Raw genomic sequence first — 22,110 nt, forward strand, 5'->3', positions numbered from 1 at the left:
ATTTATAACAAACATATTTATGAAATTATAAAAATAAGTTGCTTTTTTTTTTAATTTTCAAAAATAAAATTATTAAAACCAGAATAAAAAAAATTTCAAACAACATTAAAAAAACGTATCCAATACATAATATTCCCAAAATAGTTTTAAAAGATTTAAAAAAAAGCGTTTTCATTAATTCTTATAAAACAGAAAACTAATTTCAATAATTCTTAATTAAAATAAAACTGAAAAAAGTTTTCAATGACTATTAAATAAAAAAAAAAGAGAATGATTGGAAAAAAACATTAAAAAGAGTACAAGGGAGATATAGGTGTGAAAGATAAAAAAAAAAATGAAGGAACTGATTTGCCTTATCACAGTTTCCGGTAGCGCTACGCTGGAAGTTAGGAAGTACGTTAGCTGACTATAAGCTTTATATCTTTGAATATTTATTCATGATGTTTGCTTCGGTTGTTTTGTAAAGGAAAAATTGTGGTTTCGGTTTTTGATTTTGCAGCGCATGATTGAGTTTTGCATAAGGAAATGAAAAACAAAACAATAACGTCAATGTCTGGTGCATTTTAGGTCAGGAAACCAGCGTCTACAGGTCGTCTTCTGATAACACCTGGTGAAACCAATGATACTGAACTCATAAGTAAGCATATAGTAATTTGATGAAAAATATAGCTCTTGTATATGTTACTGAGCACTTTGGATTTTTCCACAACTGAATGCATGAAATTATCCTACACATGCAAGTATGTAAGACGAATGTTAGCCCAAATGCGAGTATAAAGATGAGCTCATGAAGTGCTAAAATTGCATACACGCAATATAAGTAAAAGAGAAAAGTTGACAGAGAAAGATCAAGACAAAGCAAATGAGAATGCCCGTTTGATAGTCTGTCTTTTTTAACACAATGTTATATACCACTTTAAAATCCTCTAAAAGTGGAGGAACTGATTGAAATCGAACCATATTTTTGCCAAGAATTCTTTTATGTTTAAACCATAAAAAAACAAACAAAATATCAGTTTTCTTTTTAATCCCATGATGACTTTAAGTTCCGTTATCCATTTTCGGTTAACACTCTTAAGAAGGAGGTGTAATATTTCGTTGGGAATTCCATCCTCGCCAATAAAATTAAAATATTTCTTTCTTGTGTAAAGAATAACACGTGTTATGTTGGTTTTAACACCATGTTGCATACAACTTTAAAATCCTTAAAAGTGAAGGAACTAATTTGCCTTCTCACTGCTTCCGGTAGAACTATGCTAAAAGTTAGGAAATACGTTAGTTAACTATAACCCATCTTTCATTTAATATTCACTTTAACACCGGATGAAATGAAAAAAAAAAAAAAAAAAAAAAAAAAAAAAGGAAAAAAATTAATAAAACTCAATTGTGTTGTATGGCATTTTTAATGGTTTTTAATTAATTTTAATAATTAAAATTACTCATATAAATAATACTTTTGCAGATAAACACACAATTTAATAGCTTTTTATTATTTTTAATAATTAACCACTTTAACACCCGATGAAATGAAAACACCCAAAAGGAAAGTAATAAAAAGGGTTTTTTTTTACTGTACTTTTTTTGTTGTTGAAATCTTGATGAAGTATATCTTTTAATATTAAATTGAAAACAAAAATTAATAAAACTCAATTGCATTGTATGACGTTTTAATGGATTTTTAAAAATTATTTTTAATAATTAAAATTACTCATATAAACTTTTCCAGGCAAACACAACATTTCTTACTTATTTATTCATATCCATTCCAAGAATTCAAAATGAACAGTTTTAGTGTATGATCGTTTCTGAGACAGTCTTTATGAATTCCAAGAGAAAACTTGGAATTAATAAAGCCTGTTCATCTCAGAAACAATCGTACAACAGTTTAGATGTAAAATTGTTTTTGAGACGAACACTCTTTATTAATTCAAAGAGAAAACTAGAAATTCATAAAGCTTGTTCACTTCACAAACGATCGTACAACAGTTTAGGTGTATGATCATTTCTGAGATGAACAGTCTTCTATATATATATATATATATATAAAAGGCAAATGTGGCACGCATATTTTTATATGTCCAAGAAAGGGTTTTATCTCCAGGGTTCTCGGGGAGGGGGTGTACTATGTCTTAGAATTGTTTATATACTCCCTAGATAATAATATCTATGATTTGCGAATGCATATCGTGTCTAGATTTATTTTGATCGACTTTTCTAAAATTCGTGCTAGCTCGCTCTGTCGTGTGTTAGTTTCACTTTATTTAAAGCCAAACAAACATCGAAACGAACACAGATCCTCGGCTTTCCCACCGCGGACATCCAGAAAGCAAATCAGCTTTGATCAATGCAGTGAAAACCGTCATATCAGACAATTGTTTTTCATTTGGACATCCCATTTTTTATGGGAAGCTGGTTTTGCCCCAACCCAACATCTTGGGTAAACAAAACCAAAACAACTGCCTCGCAGTCAAACTTAACTGCGGGATTGATGTTTGACCTCATTAAATTTATGCACCTGTCAATTCACTTTTTAATCATTAAATTTCATCCATTCTCATTCCCCACCTTCGTAGCGTCAAGATAAGTCACCACGCTTTTTTTTCGTTTTCGCCTCAAGGATTCAGGTTCGAGCCTACCTCCTTCACAAAATTTTTTTTTTTTCAAAACACCCGTGCAACGCTGGGCACCCCTGCTAAGAAGTTTTTAACATTGTTTTTTTTTTTTTTTTTTTTACAATACTTAAACAGGGTTATTACTTTGCTTTGTTTTGACTCACCCCCCCCCACACACACACACACCTCTAAACACCCGCGCAATGCTGGGCACCCCAGCTAAGAAGTTTTTAACATCGTTCGTTTTGCATCACGTTCGTTTATTTTTTTTTCTATCACGTTCGCGGATTTTTTTTTTTTTGTTTTTCCGATGTTTTTAAAAAGAGTTTTAACATTTTTTTTTTTTTTTTTTTTACAATATTTAAACAGGGTTATTACTTTGCTTTGACTTACCCCCCCCCCCACACACACACACCTCTAAACACCTGGGCAACGCCGGGTATCCCTGCTAGTCTCATATCGGTTAGATTCCGGAGAAGTTTTTGCATATTACCTAAATCGTAATATCTCACATTCGCAAACGGACATCGTCTCTATCTTTTTTTAATACTTTTAAAAAATTCCCTTGTTTCGAGTGTTTGTTTGTCTCCTCTATTGTATAAATAAAGTGAAACTAATTGAACTGGCACCTGGCCTTCCAGCCGGGTAGTATCTGTTCTGTAATTGGTCCTTGGTCAATGTAGGGGAAACCCTTCATACTGAGACAATTACTATTTATTTGGATACTGCCAGAGTGCTCCCTTTTTGCACATTAACAACGCCATTTCTGCAAGTCATCTTTTTGATTGACATCACTAAATTTGAATGCTTTACACTTCCGGTCGCATCATGGTGTAGTGGTAAGACATCAGGTTTCCTTTCATTTTCTTTTCTGCCTTTGCGTCACGTGTTGGAGCCTGCCTGCCTAGTACTACTTTTTTTTCTTTTTTACACCTCCGGGCACCCAGGCTAGTTATTAATTCAAGAGAAAACTAGGAATTAATAAAGTCTGTTCATCTCAGAAACAATTGTACAACAGTTTAGGTATATATATATATATATATATATATATATAAAACGATCATGAAATAAAAACAAGATCATGCAGATGATATAAAGAATTCTGTTGTCATTTACCTTGAGGCATTGAATAAATAATTCCATTCCATCTCCATCCATGAATTTTTCACAGTTAGACGGAGTTTCATCTGTTAAGGATGGGAGAGTGAGCAAAAAAAAAAAAAAAAAAATACAAAGAAAAAAATAAATATAAAAAAATCATACACACATATACAATTCTTTAAAAATCAGGTATTGGTACAGTTTAGTTAAGCAAATTAGGTTATCAATAATTGATTAATTATTGATTAATTGGTACAGTTTAAAATGCAAATCAAGTTTTCAAAAACTAGCCCGGAATTAAACAAAAAAAAAAAATTTGTACTATGTATATACCTGTGGTGGAATGAAAATAGCGTATACCAAATATCAAGTAGTTTTATTTTTAAGAAAATCAAATTTTATGGGAGAATTATGAGAGATGATCTCACAACAACATCTTGAAAATATTCTGGTAGCAGATAACTCCAAATAAGTCAAACTTGCAAAATTTTAAAAAGACATTCTTAACATGACGGAGGAGGTCTGCACTGGAAAAACTCAAATTCACTTAAAAATTATTTTCTTTATAAAAATAAAACTGCTTGATCAATTTATGTGATTTTTGGTGGATGATATTTTATATTTGGCACAAGTATGTACATCATGCAGATTTTTATTTCACTTTTGTATTTTTTTTAATATGGGAGAATTCTGAATAAGAATCCAGGAATTTTGTTTTAATTATCCATAACTGCCGTCAATAAAAAAAAAATTGAACCCCACCCCCACCCCGAAGAAAACCCATTTTAAACCATCATCATCTTCTATTATATAATTCTCACCTGTCTGTTTAAATGTATGTATGTATGTTTGCCTAAAACTTTCAACAGAGGCGACGGATTTTTCATGAGATCGGTATCGTTTTGAAGCTCGACCCTTCGGACGACAAATATCGAAAAATTGGCTAAAAACATTTAATTCCTTTGCCCTCAGCTGGGCACTTTTCTACAAGGAGAGGTCGGGTTTTTCAAGTCATTCAAACCTCACATCAACTACGTCGCATAAAAGATGTTATTTCAACCGCCCATGACATCACAATCGTGATAGACGCATTGATAAGATCGTTTGCTTTTTTTTTTTTTCACCGTTTTCTCTGGCGCGTTACAGGTTTGAGTCTGCTTACTACTCCTATTTTTTTGCTCAACCAACATCCTTACACACACCTCCATTAATTAAATTTTTAAAAAATTAAAGACGTTTATCGTCAAAGAAGGAAACAATCTTTTAAAAAATATATAAAAATGCTACATAATGTCTCCAATAATGTAAGGGAGATAAGTCATATTTTAAATTGCAAAGATTTATATACGTTAACTAGCTTGGATGCCCGGTGTTGCCTGGGTGTTTGGAGGCGCGTGTTCCGCATAAAAAAAAGTGGTAGTAGACAGGCAGGCTCGAACTCATACCGCGAAGGAGGAAAAGAACATGAAAAAAAAAAAAAAAAAAGTTCGAGCCTGCCTGCCTACTACAATTTTTTTTTCTCTCAAAAACACATCTACAAGGACCTGAGCAATGCCAGGTACCCAGGCTAGTATCAAATGAATTGAAAGATTCTATTGTTGGCATTGGTGTCTCTGATATTTTTCTAACCAGAATTACTTCGAGAAAGACATCAGGTACTTACGAGAGAGAGTATGTGAAGGTTGCCAGCATCCTAAGTGAAAGTGATTTTTGTTGAACTTGAGACACCCAGGTCATGAGTCTATGTCATTAAACCACTGAACCACTGTCACCTCCCACCATGGTTCAATTTGATTTCAGGTACTGGTAGAATTTTTGGTACTCTTGCAGTATTTGACCCGGATCCTCGGGATTTTTCGTCAATCATGGCTCTGGCTCAACCAGCAATCACAGGATTAAGACGAGTGTTGTTCAAATGTTGAAAAGTTAAATCGTATCAAACCAAAATGTTGAAACTCTTCTTCCAATAATAAACAAATATATTTTGCCAGGGACCATGGTCATATTTGACTGGTGAAACAAACTTGGAGGAGAAGGATTCCACCACTTGACTATGAATCAGTCTTCATTTTGCAGACCCTGAATCACATCGGAAGAATGTAGCCGGAAGCAAAATAGCAAATCAAGAAAGAATGTGGAACCAATGAAACATTAGCATGTCCAGTGTTGCAACCTTGTAAATTTGTTTATATTAATAAAAAAATATCTTGCTCTTCTTCTATTGAGCACTCTTAATAACCTCATTAAATTCATGATTTATCACTCTTGAACACCTATAACTTGCTTGGTGTGGCATATGTGTGTGTGTGTGTATATGATGATTGCAACGTCTTGTCAGACGAGTGCCACTCCCTCAGACATTTAAAATCCATGAGCCCAAATGCCTGAGGGAGTATCTATACAAAGATGATGTTACAGAGTCTTAGCTTTGTACGACAGCTAAGTCTCTCTCTCTCTCGGTTCAAAATGTTGACAGCCAGCAACAAGCAAGAGCAAGATAGCCAGCAACAAATTAAACTGCAGATCAGCTTAATGCGGGTACTGGTCTCCCGCTTTATGGTTTTTTTAAATCAGAGATTTGCTTCTCCTAGAAAGGTTGCCTTCACCACGGCTTACGGGAGCCCTCTCCACCCCAATACACATATACACACACAAATATACATGGTGCTAGTTGGCCGTTGGCGACTAAACTGGTTCCCCCACCAGACTTGTTTGGTGAAGAGGGTGGCTAGTCTCCCTGAAGGATTAAAAACAAGACCTTCCAAAGGGCGAATGAACTCTCTCTCTCTATATATATATATATATATATATATATTCACACACACACATTCACACATATATACCTATGCGTATATATATTAAAGACTCCTTCAGTCTGACAGACCATAGATACCCACCGTAGGGGTGCCCACATGTGAAATCTTTGTGGCAGGAGGTGTGCAATCTCCAACCACATTACCCCTGAGTCAACATTGCTAAATACCAGTGGCAAGTGAAGTGTATGTACAGGATGACTGGAAACAAATGCCGAGATAAGCGGAGAGCACCTCAAATGGTCACCCATCTGGTACTAATCAGGCTCAATGTTGATTAACTTTGGTGATCTGACAAGAACCGGTGTCTCAACAAATTATGCAGTATATATATATATATATATATATATATATATATACACGATCACAGACCACATGCGAGTGAAAAAGGAAAAAAATCCTAAAGTCTAGTAGAATCTATAAATGTGAATGGGAAGGACGTTAAGATTTTTCCCTTTTTCACTCGCATGTGGTTTGTGATCGTTTTCTTCTGCATTTTTCCGACAAAATCCTGAGGATGTCTCCTGAAATAGGAACGAAATGTTGATTAATATCTATTAATTCTTGGTTTTCCTTCTCAAATAACATCAACCATCGTTTGTATTTTTATTTTTACTCAAAATATATATATATATATATATATATATATATACACACACACACACATTTCTATTTAGCTTATAAAATTTAAGAAAAGTTGCGAAACCTGGTAAGTTTATAAGTAAAACCATCTTTTCCTTACCAGTAACGTTCCACATTGTACTCCAAGAGACCTCTAAAGTTTCGTCACAGACTTTACTTTCTAGTTTCCGTCTTACGATTGACAACATGGCCTGAAAAAAAAAAAATAAAATAAAATAAACAAAAATTTCATGAAAATATAAAATTTTAAGAAGAAAAAAAAAAAAAAACTAACAAAAAAAAAACGAAAAGTAGAATTTTTTTTTTTCTTCTTTTGGAAATTTTGATATCATCTATGGTGGTTGTCCATAATTCCCCTCCCCCATGAATAAACAAAACTAAAGAAAAATCCGAAAAATGGATGGAAAGAACGTATCGTTGACTAAAATAACAGAACATAAATACATTAAGTAAAGTTTGTTTAGAGGCGACAAACTTTAAAAATAGATCAAAGAAAAATACTTTTATCATCCAAATATGTGGGTCATTCAAAAAATTAATTTTTAACATTTAAATACAATTTCTGACATATAACCCCTATCTTATGGTGTAATCTACAGGTTCAATTTTCACAAACTGTGCATTAGATTAAACTGTATTTCAGCAATAATCGATCAAATGTTGTCTTCCGAGTGGTCTATTGTGTTTGATTTATCAATATAGACAGGAGACGCTATCTATATCTATACTCCTATAAATTTGTTTTTCTTTTGTGTGTATTGATATTCATATTAAAAACCCTCTTTTCTATTTATTTAAAAAGAAAATACAATTTTCTTATATATGGGTTGTGGAATTGCATTCACTAGCAAAAGATCTAGCTAATTTGCATATTCTTTTAAACATTCATTTTAATTAATTCCCTATTAGTTTTTTCGGTTTTCTAATTGGATGATCATCTATAGTTAACTATTACGTGTAATTATATTCATGCAAATATTCTACATGATTTATACTTGCATAATATTTGCGTAAAAAGTTTAAAGTAAACACAAAATTGTTTCCATATATATTTATGTACACGTATATATTTTTGTTTAACAAATTTTGCCTACCAAACTCCTCCTAGAGTTTTTGGTCTAAAGACATGAAACTTCATATATAAGGTATTTGAATCCATGCAAAACTTTATATTTGGGTTTTAGCCTGGAAAAATCGGTGCAAGAGTGTGAAAATTAAAAAAAAAATGAAATTTGCCGGCATTACGAATGCATAACATAGTAGTTGGCTCATGTTTTAATTTTTAGTCTTGCAGTAAACATGTTTTCATAGCCCAGTCATTGACGGCAGAGGCAAAATAAATCGTAAGCTGAACGTTTTGGTTTCGATTCTCGATAGTGGCGCATGTCTTTTTTAATACTTTTTAAATCATTACTATATATTGCATCCAATCTATCTATCTATTTATCTATAAATATAAAAGCGAAAATGTATGTATGTTCGCTTTTCCTCGATGTCCACGAAAGGCTTCTTTCAAAGAAGCGCTTGCTCGCTTCACAACTTGTTAAAACTTTTTATATCATCTATAAATTGTAATATCTACGAATTATCCACGGAGCTCGCCTCTATTTAATTTTATTGACTTTCAAACGTTAATTATTCCACATTTCCCGCATCAGCACGCGTTACATTCGGTTTTCGGTATAAAAAAAAGCGAACCTCGACTCTAATCACAGGCCCAGAGCCAGTTTGTTCAATGCTGACTTCGTCATATCAGACTGTAGCTTTCATTTCGAGACGAGGGAGCGGGTTTTTAAAAACAAACAAACCCATTTATTCAAAACTGTCCCGCACAAAATAACTGTTGAATACCTATCGCCGTCATGTCAATCAAAAACGCGCACCTGTTTTTTTTAAAAAACACTTTACTATTTTCCAACTGCGCGTCGTCAACGCTTCGGGGTTTTTTCACATACCCCGAAAAACACCCGGGCAACGCTGGGTACCCCTCGCTAGTATATCTATAAATGTGAAAATGTCTGTCTTTTCTCTATGGTAGTTAAGGAAGACTATTATGCAGAAAGGCATTACTTTACATATTCACACTTTTTAATATATACATATGCACATAACCTTATGAACAATACATAGGGCCCAAGCAAAGCTGGGCAGAACTGCTAGTATATATATAAAAGTGAAAGTGTCTGTCTTTCTGTGTACATTTCCCTACACAATAACTCTGTCAATTTTCAGTCTACAGACTCAAAATTTGATATACAGGGTATTGAGATTTGGGAAAATCTTTGTGATTGGTTTTCGGCCAGAAATTTGCCTGTTAAGGGGTCAAAGTTCAACGATTTGACCTTTGAGAACTCTACCAAACTCCTCAGACAATTTTGGGTCTAAAAACTTGAAATTTTAGATATAAGTTCCTTGGACATGGATCTAACTTAATAACTTGATTTGAGCCCAAAACAATAAATGTTAAGGGGGCATAATAGGGGTCAAAGTTAAAAAAAAATTGATCCCTGCAGTCTCTACCAAATTACTCAGACAATTTCTAGTCTAAACATTTGAAATTTTGCTTAAAGGGTATATATAAAGCAAGCTTATTAATCGGTTTGGGTCGAAAATTTGAGCTACCAATATATGTATGTATGTATGCATGCATGTCTGCCTAAAACTTTCCACATAGGTGACGAATTTTCACAATATTAGTATCCTCTGGAAGCTTGACCCTTCACACGATAAATACCGAAAAATTGGCTAAAAACATTAATTTCTTCACCCTTAACTGGGCACTTTTCTACAGGAAGGGGTCGTTTTTTTTCACAGATATTTTCGAAAGTCATCCTCTCTTTTAAATTGTTTAGCCTTAATTTAAACCTATGTCACTTCCGGTTTGGTCGTAAATGCAAAGACCTCACGTTTTTTTCCCTATTTTTTTTTCCTCCTACTATCACTTTTTTTTTTTGCTCAACACACATCTCCAAACACCCGGGCAACGCTGGGCACCCATGCTAGTATATCTCCAAAGAAAATAATCTAATGGGGTTATCCATCCATCCATCCACATAAAATGTTATAGTATTTACTTCAATAGCTCTTAATAGGTGAGTAAATTATCTACATATATAAAAGGCGAAATGACCGTGCGCATTTTTGTATGTCTGAGAAAGGCTTTTGGAGGAGGAGGGGGGGGGGTCCTCGAGACGGTTACTATTTTCAACAACTTTTTATATACTCCCTAGATTATAATATCTATGATTTGCAAACGCACGTCGTCTGCAAATATTTTGATCTACTTTTACAAAATTCATGCTATCCCGTCCTTTCACATGTTTGTTCGTCTTTTGCATATAAATAAAGCGAAACTAATCCGAGCGAAGTAGGCCGCTTGGCCTTTCATGCCAGGACGTCTTGAAAGCAATTAGCTTTAATCAATTTTGGGGAAACCCTTCATATCAGACATTTGCTATTCATTAGAGTTCCCTCTTTTCGTAGGGAGCTGGTTTTCCCTCCATATTATAAACGACCTCGTGGGGAAATAAATAAATACCACGAGAGAAAGCTGAAAGCACTAATCGATTATATATGTTATAAATTGAATTTTTTTTTTAGTATATATATGTATATATATATATATATATATATATATATATGACAAGTGTTTTTAATAGAATATATATATATATATATATATATATATATATATATATATATGTGCGCAGCATTTTTTCTCTATGGCAAATTTCATTAAATAAAATAGATGTTTTTTTGTCTATTAATTCTATTTTTGATCCTTTCCAACTTCTAAATAACAGTCTTCATTTCTGCTGATGTAACCAATAACATATTTAGCGTAAATCCGAGTACTTTCCAATCCTTCTGGATCCATCGTCAGGGATAAATTAATCTAACTTGTTATGAACACTTTATATAAGTGTTTTTTTTTTTCCATTGGTTAATTATGTTTCTAATTATTTTTATTTATTTTTTTATTGATTAATTATTTTTTTTATTGGTTAATATTTTTTAAAGTTATTTTTTAAATTATTTAAAAAAATTTTTTCATTGATTAATTTTTTTTTCCATTGGTTAATTATGTTTCTAATTATTTTTATTTATTTTTTTTTTCATTGATTAATTATTTTTTAAAGTTATTTTTTAAATTATTTAAAAAAATTTTTTTCATTGATTAATTATTTTTTTCATTGGCTAATTATTCAAAAAAAAAATTTTTTTTATTATTTTTATTTATTTTTTTCATTAGTTGATTATTTTAATAACTTTACAAACATTTCAGGATGTGATTACTATTGGTAAAGTTTATTTTATTAATAGTAGATTTTTACTTTTTTTTTTTTTTTAGTAATGCTTCTAGTGTTTCAAGTTTTAATTCATTCTGTCCAAGAATAATTCATTATTGGTCTGTCAAGCAAGATTGGTCTGATAAGCAAGAGCAAGATAGCCAGCAACAAGTCAAACTGCAGACCAGCTTAATGCGGGTACTGGTCTCCCGCTTTATGTTTTTTAACTCAGAGATTTGCTTCTCCTGTCGGCAAAAAGAAAGTCCGCACTTGTAAATTTTTTCAAAAACCGCAAATTTAAGCTAAATTTCATGTAACTGTTTAAACAAACTATACCTCATTCGATTGGCCTTTTGTTCTTTTATAACTTTACCTGTTCATATTTGACTTTTAATTGAAATATTTTAGTGTTCACGTCAATTTAAAAAAATAACTTCCAATTGAGGAGGCAAAAAGAAAGTCCGCAGTAACAAATTCGCTTAAAACCAACTAAAATTATCTCCCCTAAATCAGTTTAAAATATCCACCAACAGGCAACAAAGCATCTCTAATCGTAATTGTTGTTGTTCCAGATTATACAACCTAACATTTAGTCCAATTAAAAGTCAAATATGAACAGGTAAAATTATAGAGGAATAAAAGGCGAATCAAATGAGGTATAGGTTGTTTAAACAGTTACATTAAACTTAGCTTAAATTTGCAATTTTTGAAAAAATTACAAGTGCGGACTTTCTTTTTGCTGGCACTGTATATTGTATGTACACACTAAAGCGAACGACCTGACGTTGCCCAAGATTAAATAATGATCAATAAAGGTTCAACACTTCCAGTACCTTTGTTGTTATCAAAATCAGAGAAATCAATCATTTTCAATCAAATTGATTGTCTGCTCTAGTCAGGGACCCACCATAGTGTACCAGGAGGAAGTGACTTGGTTCACAATACATTATAGTCTACATTGCGCTGTAGAGAACCTACTGTTGAGTTTATATTCTTCTGTTTGTGCAATGATAAAACTTCCCAAATGTACTCGTGTTAGACTGTATAAAGGGGTCAACTTTCGTCACAATCGGACTGTCCCTTCTTTACTTGGATTTTTTCTACTATCAATCTTCGATACTGATCGGATGCATTCTGATACAAAACCTATCTAAGAACATGCTCAAACATATAAAGTACATTTGTGTGAAATTTTTTTAAAAATCAGTCCAGCTGTTTTGGAGTCCATAGGAAATGAACTCGCACATACTGACACACACAAAGTGCCTTGTATATCTAAGTAGAGGGTGCTTCTATATTATAATAACGAAAAAATATTGAATTTCAAGTAAAACAAATGATACCTACGTAATTGTCATGTCGCAAATAGTAACATATCCAAAAATTACAGAAAACGATAAGGTAGAAAAATAATTATTCATGAAAAACAGTTTTGATAAAGGTAAAAACAGTTCTGATAAGGTTATATGCTCGGTTGGACATATTGGGTCACATGACGTAAGCAAAAGGGGAAGTAACTCAGTTGAAAATAGACTGAATTTATTCAGAAAAGAATATCATATTTACATGATTTGTGAATTTTTTAAAAGAATAATTTTTTTTTTTAATTGTTGGAATTCTTAATTTTTTTATAAAAAAAAACTGCTTGAATTTGTGAAAAACTGAAAACTTTATTACCTCCCCTGTTAACTCTCCAATTCAAATTGGTAGATTTTGAAACCAAATCACTCGATTTTATGTCTTTTTTCATCAATAACTATTTCTTTTTTTTTTTTTTTTTTTTTTTTTTTACACGGTGATCACCACTTATCAAGGCCCGGAAGCCACTCAGGGATAAGGGTTATTGCAAGTACATTATGTTAGTGTGGAGATTTGATGAAGTGTTTACTTAAGGGGGCGGTTCATTAGGAATTTGTTAACGTTGGACTTGAAGACATCCAAGTTGTAGTCAGGTGGGAAGCAGGCATACGGAACAGAGTTCCACAGGCGTGCAGTTCTAAGAAAGAAGCTTTGTTCATGGAATCCACGTTTTGATTTAGGCACAGATAAAGAGTGGGGGGAAATTTTTCACAGTGGATTCCGCTAGACTATTTTTCTACATATCGTTTTTCATAATTTTTGGATATGTTACTATTTGCGACATGACAATTACATAGGTACCATTTCTTTTATTTGAAATTCAATATTGTATATATTAATACAATAGCGTGTATCACACTTACATCTTTTTTCTTCAGAGTGACTGTCGTTTAATTGTTATGACCTTCCATTTCTTGTAAAATAATTTTACCAAGTTTCATAAGGTTTTTTTTTTTTTTTTTTTTTTTACACAGGCACCACATTATCAAGGCCAAGAGGCCACTCAAGGATAAGGGTTTAAGAGTGTACAGTAGAAATTGGACAATATAGTAATCATTAGTAATGAAAATTCGGTAAATTTGTTAACTTATATGGAACGGCTCATCAAGAACTTATTTACTTTAGACTTGAAGACAACCACATTGTAGTCAGCCGGAAAGCAGGAAAATGGAAGACAATTCCACAGGCGTGCAGTTCTAAGAAAGAAGCTTTGTTCATGGAATCTGCGTTTAGGTTTAGGTTTTTTGTTATATCTGAAGGAACTCAAGTTTATATTTATATATATATATATATATATACACACACATTTTTTTTATTGTTTATAAATTTTGGTTTTGGTTTAGATTTAAGCTGATGCACGTCATATGGATGTATTTTTTATGTTTGAAATCACAATTTTATAATATATAAGAATCAACAAAAAAATTGTATAATAATAATATTCTATAACACCCGTCTAGCTGAATCCACTGTGAAAAATTTCCCCCACTCTATATCTGTGCCTAAATCAAAACGCGGATTCCATGAACAGAGCTTCTTTCTTAGAACTGCATGCCTGTGGAACTCTGTTCCGTCTGCCTGCTTCCCTCCAGACTACAACTTGGATGTCTTCAAGTCCAATGTTAATAAATTCTTAATGAACCGCCCCCTTAATTAAACACTTCATCAAATCTCCACACTAATGTAATGTACTTGCAATAACCCTTATCCCTGAGTGGCTTCCGGGCCTTGATAAGTGGTGATCACTGTGTAAAAAAAAAAAAAAAATAATATCTACAAAATCTGCAAGAATTCAAATATCATATATAAGCATACTTTACGACCGGGCTATGCCAAGCGTCCTTGCTAGCTTAGATAAATGCTTTTGCAGTTTAAACAAAAGAGCTACAATAATATCAGGGCGTCTTTATTTACGCTGAACATCTACAGAAAAAAAGAAAGAGTCCACTGTGGAATTTCCACAGGTCCCACAAGTTTTTCATTATTATAGTATAGAAGCACCAAGTAGATATATATAGATCTCCAGCTACCCTATCCCCACTCATAACTAAATGAATACTTACGCTAATGACTCCTAGTTTGCCCACCATCCTCTTTTCAGTGCCGTCAACTTGACATGCGAGACAGTTAAGCAAAGAGATACCAATACGTTGAACGAGATGGTCTTGGTGCTCAGGGGTGACAGCCCCCAGGAGTATCTTTACAAGCCGTTTGTAACAGTAAAGCTGCAAAAGAAAAAAAAGAAAAATAAAGAAAAACAGTTACAAAAGATTTTTTTTTTAATATGACATATATACTGTGTGTAAGTATACGTTTTTTATGCATAGATTTATATTTTCAATTCTTTTTTTGATACATGTATGTTAATGGGTTCAGTGGAAGAATAATTTGATACCTGAGAAAAATTTTTTTTATTTATTTCTTTACTGTATATATATTTATCATCTTCTATATATATATATATATAAATGGCAAAATGTGTGCTTGTGCGTGTGTGTATTTTTTCTGTATGTTCGGCAAAGACTTTTTTCAAGGTGGTTCTCGGGTTGGTCGTTCATTATTATAAATTTTTATATACTACCGAGATGATAATATCTAAGATTTACGAAACAACGTCATAAATACCTTTTATTTCAGTGACTTTTATCTTACAAAATTTGCACCGTGAATTTGTTTTCTCTGCTACTCTTATGACATGATATTTGACCTGAGAAAATTTTTTTTTTTTACTGTAAATATATTTATCACCTATATATATAAAAGGCAAGCCTGTGATCGTGTCAAATGGTGATAAAAATTAATCATTGCAGACTCCAACGTAGGTCGAGATTAACGGATGAGAAAAAGGAGGGAACGTTCAACCGATAAGAGTTTTAAACACGTTTTCACTTACCACTTCATGCGGAATATCAAAATGGCAAAGAGTTAAGAATCCATTCCTCAGCATCTACAGATAAGACAAAAAAAAAAATATATATGTATATATATATATATTTTTACAGGATACAAGAAGTATATTCTAATTTCAAATAATTACTTACTCGCAAAGATACCTAAGCCTTGCCCAGGGCAAAAATGAAATAAATTTTTATTAAGACTTTTATCTCTGTACCTCTATCTCTTTCCATGTCTCCCCCGATTTCCCTTTCCTCTCCTCAAATCCCTATTTCTCCTCCGTCCAGCCTATTCCTCTAGCTGAATACACACACCACCTTTATATACAGGGTGGAACGATAAAATTGTCGCTCTAGAAAAGACAACATGATTCCATTTCCATTTGATGAAAACCAGTTTTCTTTTTTGTTGCAAACCATCTACTAGTTGGCCAGTTGTTTACAAATCCCAAGAGCAATAGGAGCCTTGTATCATGTCTGAAAGTGACACAATGTTTAATAAGTGAGATCGGAGATGCGCCGCTGTACAATTCATGCTCTCTACCAATCCAAGTTATGACAACAGGACCATTGCCAGCACCCTCAAAATGCATCACTGGATTGCCACGAATAACAGGGATGTGCCTAAAGTGATGGAAACAAAGTTTCCAGCCACATTTATGGTCTTTGGTGTGGTTTCAAATGAGGGTCACATTATGCCACCTCACATCTTCAAAGTAAGCTTGAAAGTCAACACCAAAGTGTACCTGGATGTGCTGAAGAGTGTGGTGATCCCCTGATGCAATCAGGTGGCCGCTGGCAAATCCTGGATGTGGCAGCAGGACCCAGGCTTGGCGTGAGAAGGAGTGCTACAACTTTGTGCCCTTCTCTCACTGGTCTCTCTCTTCCCCTGACTTGAACCCGTGAACTACTTTGTGCGGTTATACGTTGAAAACATCACCAACATGACCTCCCACAAAACCCAAGTCAGCCTGATTGTCACCATCTGCTGAGTATTCGCCAAGCTCCCGCTGGTGCTTGTGGAAAAGGTATGCTCCCAGGTTTTGGCCCGTATCGAGGTGGTGATTGAGGCTGAAGGTGGCTGCATTGAATAAATGTCAACTCTACTACATAATCAAGTTAGCTAAATTGATTTTTTTCAATAAAAGTTTTAAAATAAAATTGTAGTGTTGTTTTCTTTAACGCGACACTTTTATTGTTCCCCCCTGTAAATAAATTCCTCAAATAATGAGTCCACATTTCCTTTTCAAATTTGTATATGAGAACAGTAAAAAGAAAAAAACATATCTCCCTCCCTCGACAAAACCAGTTGATCCTCAGAGTAAGATTATTTATTTTTTTTTTTTAATTTTTGATATTATTCATACAGGACACCGCTAATCAATAAAATATAAATTGTGGGTTTTTTGTTAGCATTCTTTTAATTTTATCTGGACATACAAACATATACACAGTGTAATATGGAACAAGCCTGAAAGAACTGCGCTCATTATCGATGTTACAGTCCCAAATGATTTTGGCCTTAACAGAGCTGAACGGGAAAAAATAACAAAATATCAGGACCTAAAAAATGATCTAAAAACGACATGGTCTCTGAAAGAAATAAACATTATACCGGTTGTGATAGGAGCAACTGGTTTAATAAAAAAGAACCTTCATAAATACTTAGAAGCAATCCCTGGAAGACCAAGCTGTAACGAAATACAAATAGCAGCCATAAAGGGAACAGCATCTATTCTTAAAAGAGCCCTCGGATATAAATTTAAATCATAACAGAATCAAGTGTTAGCTCCAGGAGGGAGCCCCTTGATCTCTTAATACTTACTGAAGTAAAATAAATAATTTCCCTTTCGTAATAGACTAGCAGGGAGAACCGACGTTGCTCAGGATTGAATGATGATCAATGAATGTTTCACACTCCCATATTTTTATTGTCATCGAAATCAGTGAACTCATCCATTTTTCAATCAAATTGATTGATTGCCTGCTCTAGTTGGGGACCTATTGTGGTGCACTGGGAGAAAGTTTCACATGCTTTCATGCAGTGATTTAGTTCTGAATACATTGTAGTCTACATTGCACTGTAGAGAACCTACTGTTGATTTTATAAAAAAATTTTTATATATAATAGCTTGAATTGAAGTTTAAAATGCAAAAGTCAAGTATCATGCTTTAATTGTGCTCCAAACAAAAATATTTATTTCAAACACACCCGTCATATTAAAAAACTTACTGTTGATTTTATATGCTTGGCCTTACTGCTTGTGCGATGATAATGGCTTGAATTTAAATTTAAAATGAAAAAGTCATGTATCATGGTGCAATTGTGCTTTAAACCGAAACATTTCAAATGCGCCCATGTCATACAAAAGAATCTACTGTTGATTTTATATGTCAGACCTTTCAGCTTGTGTGGTAATAAGCTTTCTTAAATGCACTTGTAATGATAGGCTGTGTACGGTGTTAACTTCGGTTAAAATCGCCTGTTCTTTCTTTAATCGGATTATATCGATTATTGATACTTATCAAAGACGTTCTGACACAAAACCTATCTAAGAACAATACCAGGTACATAAAATACATTTGAGCGAAATTTCAAAATAATCAGCCCAGCCATTTAGGCGCCCATAGGGAACGAAATTACATACACACAGAGACAAATGATCAGGGCTTTACGTTGCGGATGAAACAGTTGCATTTATAAGTGATTTTTTTTTTCAAATATGAAAATGCTTTTTTTTTTTCTTTTTTTTTTTTTCACAAACAATCTTTCAAAATTTATTGCTGAGTGAAAAAAATGTCTTTTCAACTCCAGAAGATATCTCTCACTGCTGATGCAATTCTCTATATAAAAGCCAAGTACGTCCAAGGATGGAGTACTGCTGCCACATCTGAGCAGGAGCTGCTAAAAACAGCTTATCCTGCTTTGACACTGTACAAAATAGACTTTGTGGCTTAGTGGGGGATGCCTTTTTCTCTTCTCTGCAACCTCTCTAAAAATTGAAAATATCGAAAAAAAAAAAAAAAGGTTATATTGTACGTATCTGTTATGCAACGAAGTTCTCCGAAAAAAAGTTTAACTTAATTTCATAAAGTAGTTTTCTTTTTTTATAACAAAAAAACAATTTGTTATGATACCGAGCAAAAGGTTCGATTTTTAGGAAGAAAAACTAGTAATAAAGATGGGGAGGGAGTGTCGGCGCTTTAACTGGAGTTATCTCCCCATGGCGTGTTCAAAAAATCCCATAATGGCTGACTTCAACGTGCTCTCATAAAAACGTGTTTTTCCGCTGTAAAAAAAAATTACTCGATCAAATTAAATGAAATTTTTTTTCAGAGATCTCCAATCCAAATCGTATATGTACAATATAACCTTTTTTTGATATTTTCATTTTTTAATGTCTTGATTAAACTGTACAAGTATCGTGGATATTTTATAGATATTACATAATAACCAAGATGTATATGGCAGTCATGTTGTGAAAATTCACAAAATCTGAGATATCTTTTATAACATTGCATAACTATGAAAAAAAAAATCTATTTCTAGATTATCCAGCCATTTTGCAATATAGACAACAAAACAAAAAAGTTGTCACAAAACAACATAAGCTACTCTCCTACCTACCTAGATAAGTAGTTTAGTGTTTTAACTTATTATAAAGTGTTTTTTTAATTCTGAAACACAAGTAAGTGTTAAATCTTAAGTTAGAACAAGAAAAAAAAAAAAATAGCTGACATGAGATGATCATTTGGGAACTCCTGATAATAGTTCAAAAATCGAAAATTAAACAAAATACTGATAGTAACCCATCCAATAAATGTCACCGCGCATTTGTTGAAGGTGATATCTCAAATTTTCAGTCGCATCCCTTTCAAAATCAATCACAGAACTAAGGAATATTTTAGCATGTATTTTCTGTCAATCATTTTCAGTTTACTCACCGTTTGTTCGTCGTCTCGATTTTCCATTGCATCAAGAAGGATATCAATAGCTTTCCTATACGTGGACAAAAAATAAAAATTATTGAAAAACAAGAAGAAACATTAAGCAGTATAATATATACTAGTAAATACCCTCCAAAATGATGAAAAAAAAAAATTCTGCTTGCTTCACCAGTGTCAACACTTATCCAAATGAATAAACATGAAAGTTGGTCCAATTTTTCATACTAACGGTATGTTAGATATTAATCGGACAGCGCCGAGTAACCTGGTCGCTCTTTATTATTATTAGAAAAATGAAACAATTAGATTTTGGAATATATATATATATATATATATATATATATATATATATATATACACACACACAGAGTCCTGGTCAAAATTATAAGATCACTTAAGAAAGTAAGCGTTTACGCATATTATCAAATTTTTAATCAAACAAATGGTTGAAACCATTGCCAAAAGGGAAAATATGATGGAAAAAAAATGAAATCTGCTTCATGACCCTGATCTAATAATTATTTTTTAAAAAACAAACATTTTCACCTAGTTAAAATGATAAGACCACTTTAATAAGATCGGCTAGTTTTGAAAAAATGAATACGAAAAGCTTTCTATGTTACTAAAAGCAACTTGTTAGTGGATAAAAAACATCTTACTAAATTATAAATGGCAAAAGGGAAACCATTATCAGAGTTTGAGAGAGGAGGGATCTTTGAGATCCATTGCAAACAAAGTCATCACAATTTTTTTAATAAATCCAGATCAATATGGGCACAAAAAGAGTCCAGGTCGACCAAAAAAGAATAACCCCATCACTGGATCGCCATATCAGAAGTTTAAAAAAACTCCAGTATGAGCTCAAGTCGATTGAAAAGCCAAACAGCAGCAGAATGTAGTCCTAAAACCATCAGAAGGCATCTGAAAATGAAGGGTTTCAATCATTTAAAGCGACTGCAGAAACCACGTCTTCTTGAACAGCACAAAACTAACCGACTTAAATATGCCGCCAAATACCAGACTTGGGATGAAGAGAAGTGGGAAAATGTAATTTTTTCCGATGAGAAAAAGTTTAATCTAGATGGTCCAGATGGATTTCAACACTATTGGCATGATAAAAATTTGCCCAAAGAGACTTTTTCAACTCGGCATAGTGGAGGAGAGTCTTTAATGATCTGGGGTGCTTTCTCGTCAGCTGGGACCCTAAAGTTGCAAGTAGTGAAAGGCCGGCAAACATCATTGAAGTACATTTCAATACTTGAAAATGTTTTTATCAGGACTGAAGGTCCACGTCTGTGTGGAAGAAATTGGATTTTCCAGCAAGACAACGCTGCGATACACACTTCTCGACAAGCACGAGAATACTTTTCTTCAAATAATATAGAATTGTTAGATCATCCAGCATGTTCTCCGAACCTCAATCCCATTGAAAATCTTTGGGGATGGATGGCAAAAGAAGTGTTCAAGGATGGAACCCAGTATGATTCGATAAAGGAACTTTCTGATTCAGTTTTCAGTACATGGGATAAAATTCCTTCGCAACTGATAAAAAACTTAGTCGCAAGCATGCCGAAGAGAATTTTTGAAGGAATTCGTAATAATGGAGGCTATACTAAATACTGAGACCCTTTTTAGTAATTTATAATTGCCTTTTGTTAGATAAATTATCAGTGGTCTTATCATTTTGACCAGGTGAAAATGTTTGTTTTTTAAAAAATAATTATTAGATCAGGGTTAAGGTTTCGAATGAAGCAGATTTCATTTTTTTCCATCATATTTTCCCTTTTGGCAATGGTTTCAACTATTTGTTTGATTAAAAATTTGATAATATGTGTGAACGCTTACTTTCTTAAGTGGTCTTATGATTTTTATCAGGACTGTATATATTGTATGTCAGGTCATGTCATATGCTACTGGTACCATGTAATCTAGTACTACCTGCCTCATGGTCGGCTCACCAGCGACTAAACTGGTTCCCCCACTAAACTTGTTTGGTGAGGAAGGTGGCTAGTCTCCCTGAAGGATTAAAAACAAGACCTTTCAAAGGGCGAATGAACCCTTTTTCGGAGTCAACGGCCAACTAGCACCGTGTATGTATGTGTGTGTTGGGGTGGAGAGGGCTCCCATAAGCCATGGTGAAGGTAACCTTTCTAGGAGAAGCAAATCTCTGATTTAAAAAACCATAAAGCGGGAGACAAGTACCCGCATTAAGCTGGTCTGCAGTTTAACTTGTTGCTGGCTATCTTGCTCTTGCTTGTTGCTGGATATCACCATTTTGAACTGAGAGGGAGACTTAGCTGTCATACAAATCTAAGACTCTGTAACATCATCTGTGTATAGATACTTCCTCAGGCATTTGTCTATTAAAATGGCCCTGTGGCGATGGAAGTCATTTTTGGGCTCATGAACTTTAAGTGTCTGAGGGAGTGGCACTCGTCTGACAAGACGTTGC

At 33.4% G+C, this 22,110-nt stretch overlaps 1 protein-coding gene across 3 annotated transcripts in view; it reads right to left on the bottom strand.

Annotated features, from left to right (window-relative positions):
• The window catches only part of LOC145268710 (protein zer-1 homolog), a 159,134-nt gene that overhangs the window by 14,353 nt on the left and 122,671 nt on the right, over nucleotides 1-22,110 (bottom strand). For all 3 annotated transcript variants that reach the window (XM_080124248.1, XM_080124250.1, XM_080124249.1), the window contains 5 exons: nucleotides 19,656-19,710; nucleotides 15,710-15,763; nucleotides 14,880-15,041; nucleotides 7,269-7,359; nucleotides 3,729-3,799 (listed from right to left, as the gene is read on the bottom strand). In XM_080124248.1, the coding sequence (XP_079980374.1) occupies nucleotides 3,729-3,799; nucleotides 7,269-7,359; nucleotides 14,880-15,041; nucleotides 15,710-15,763; nucleotides 19,656-19,710 (433 nt within the window). The remainder of the gene's footprint in view (nucleotides 1-3,728; nucleotides 3,800-7,268; nucleotides 7,360-14,879; nucleotides 15,042-15,709; nucleotides 15,764-19,655; nucleotides 19,711-22,110) is intronic.

The sequence above is a fragment of the Euprymna scolopes genome, chromosome 44 (assembly GCF_053919585.1).
Source record: "Euprymna scolopes isolate OS-2025 chromosome 44, ASM5391958v1, whole genome shotgun sequence".
NCBI lineage: Eukaryota > Metazoa > Mollusca > Cephalopoda > Sepiida > Sepiolidae > Euprymna > Euprymna scolopes.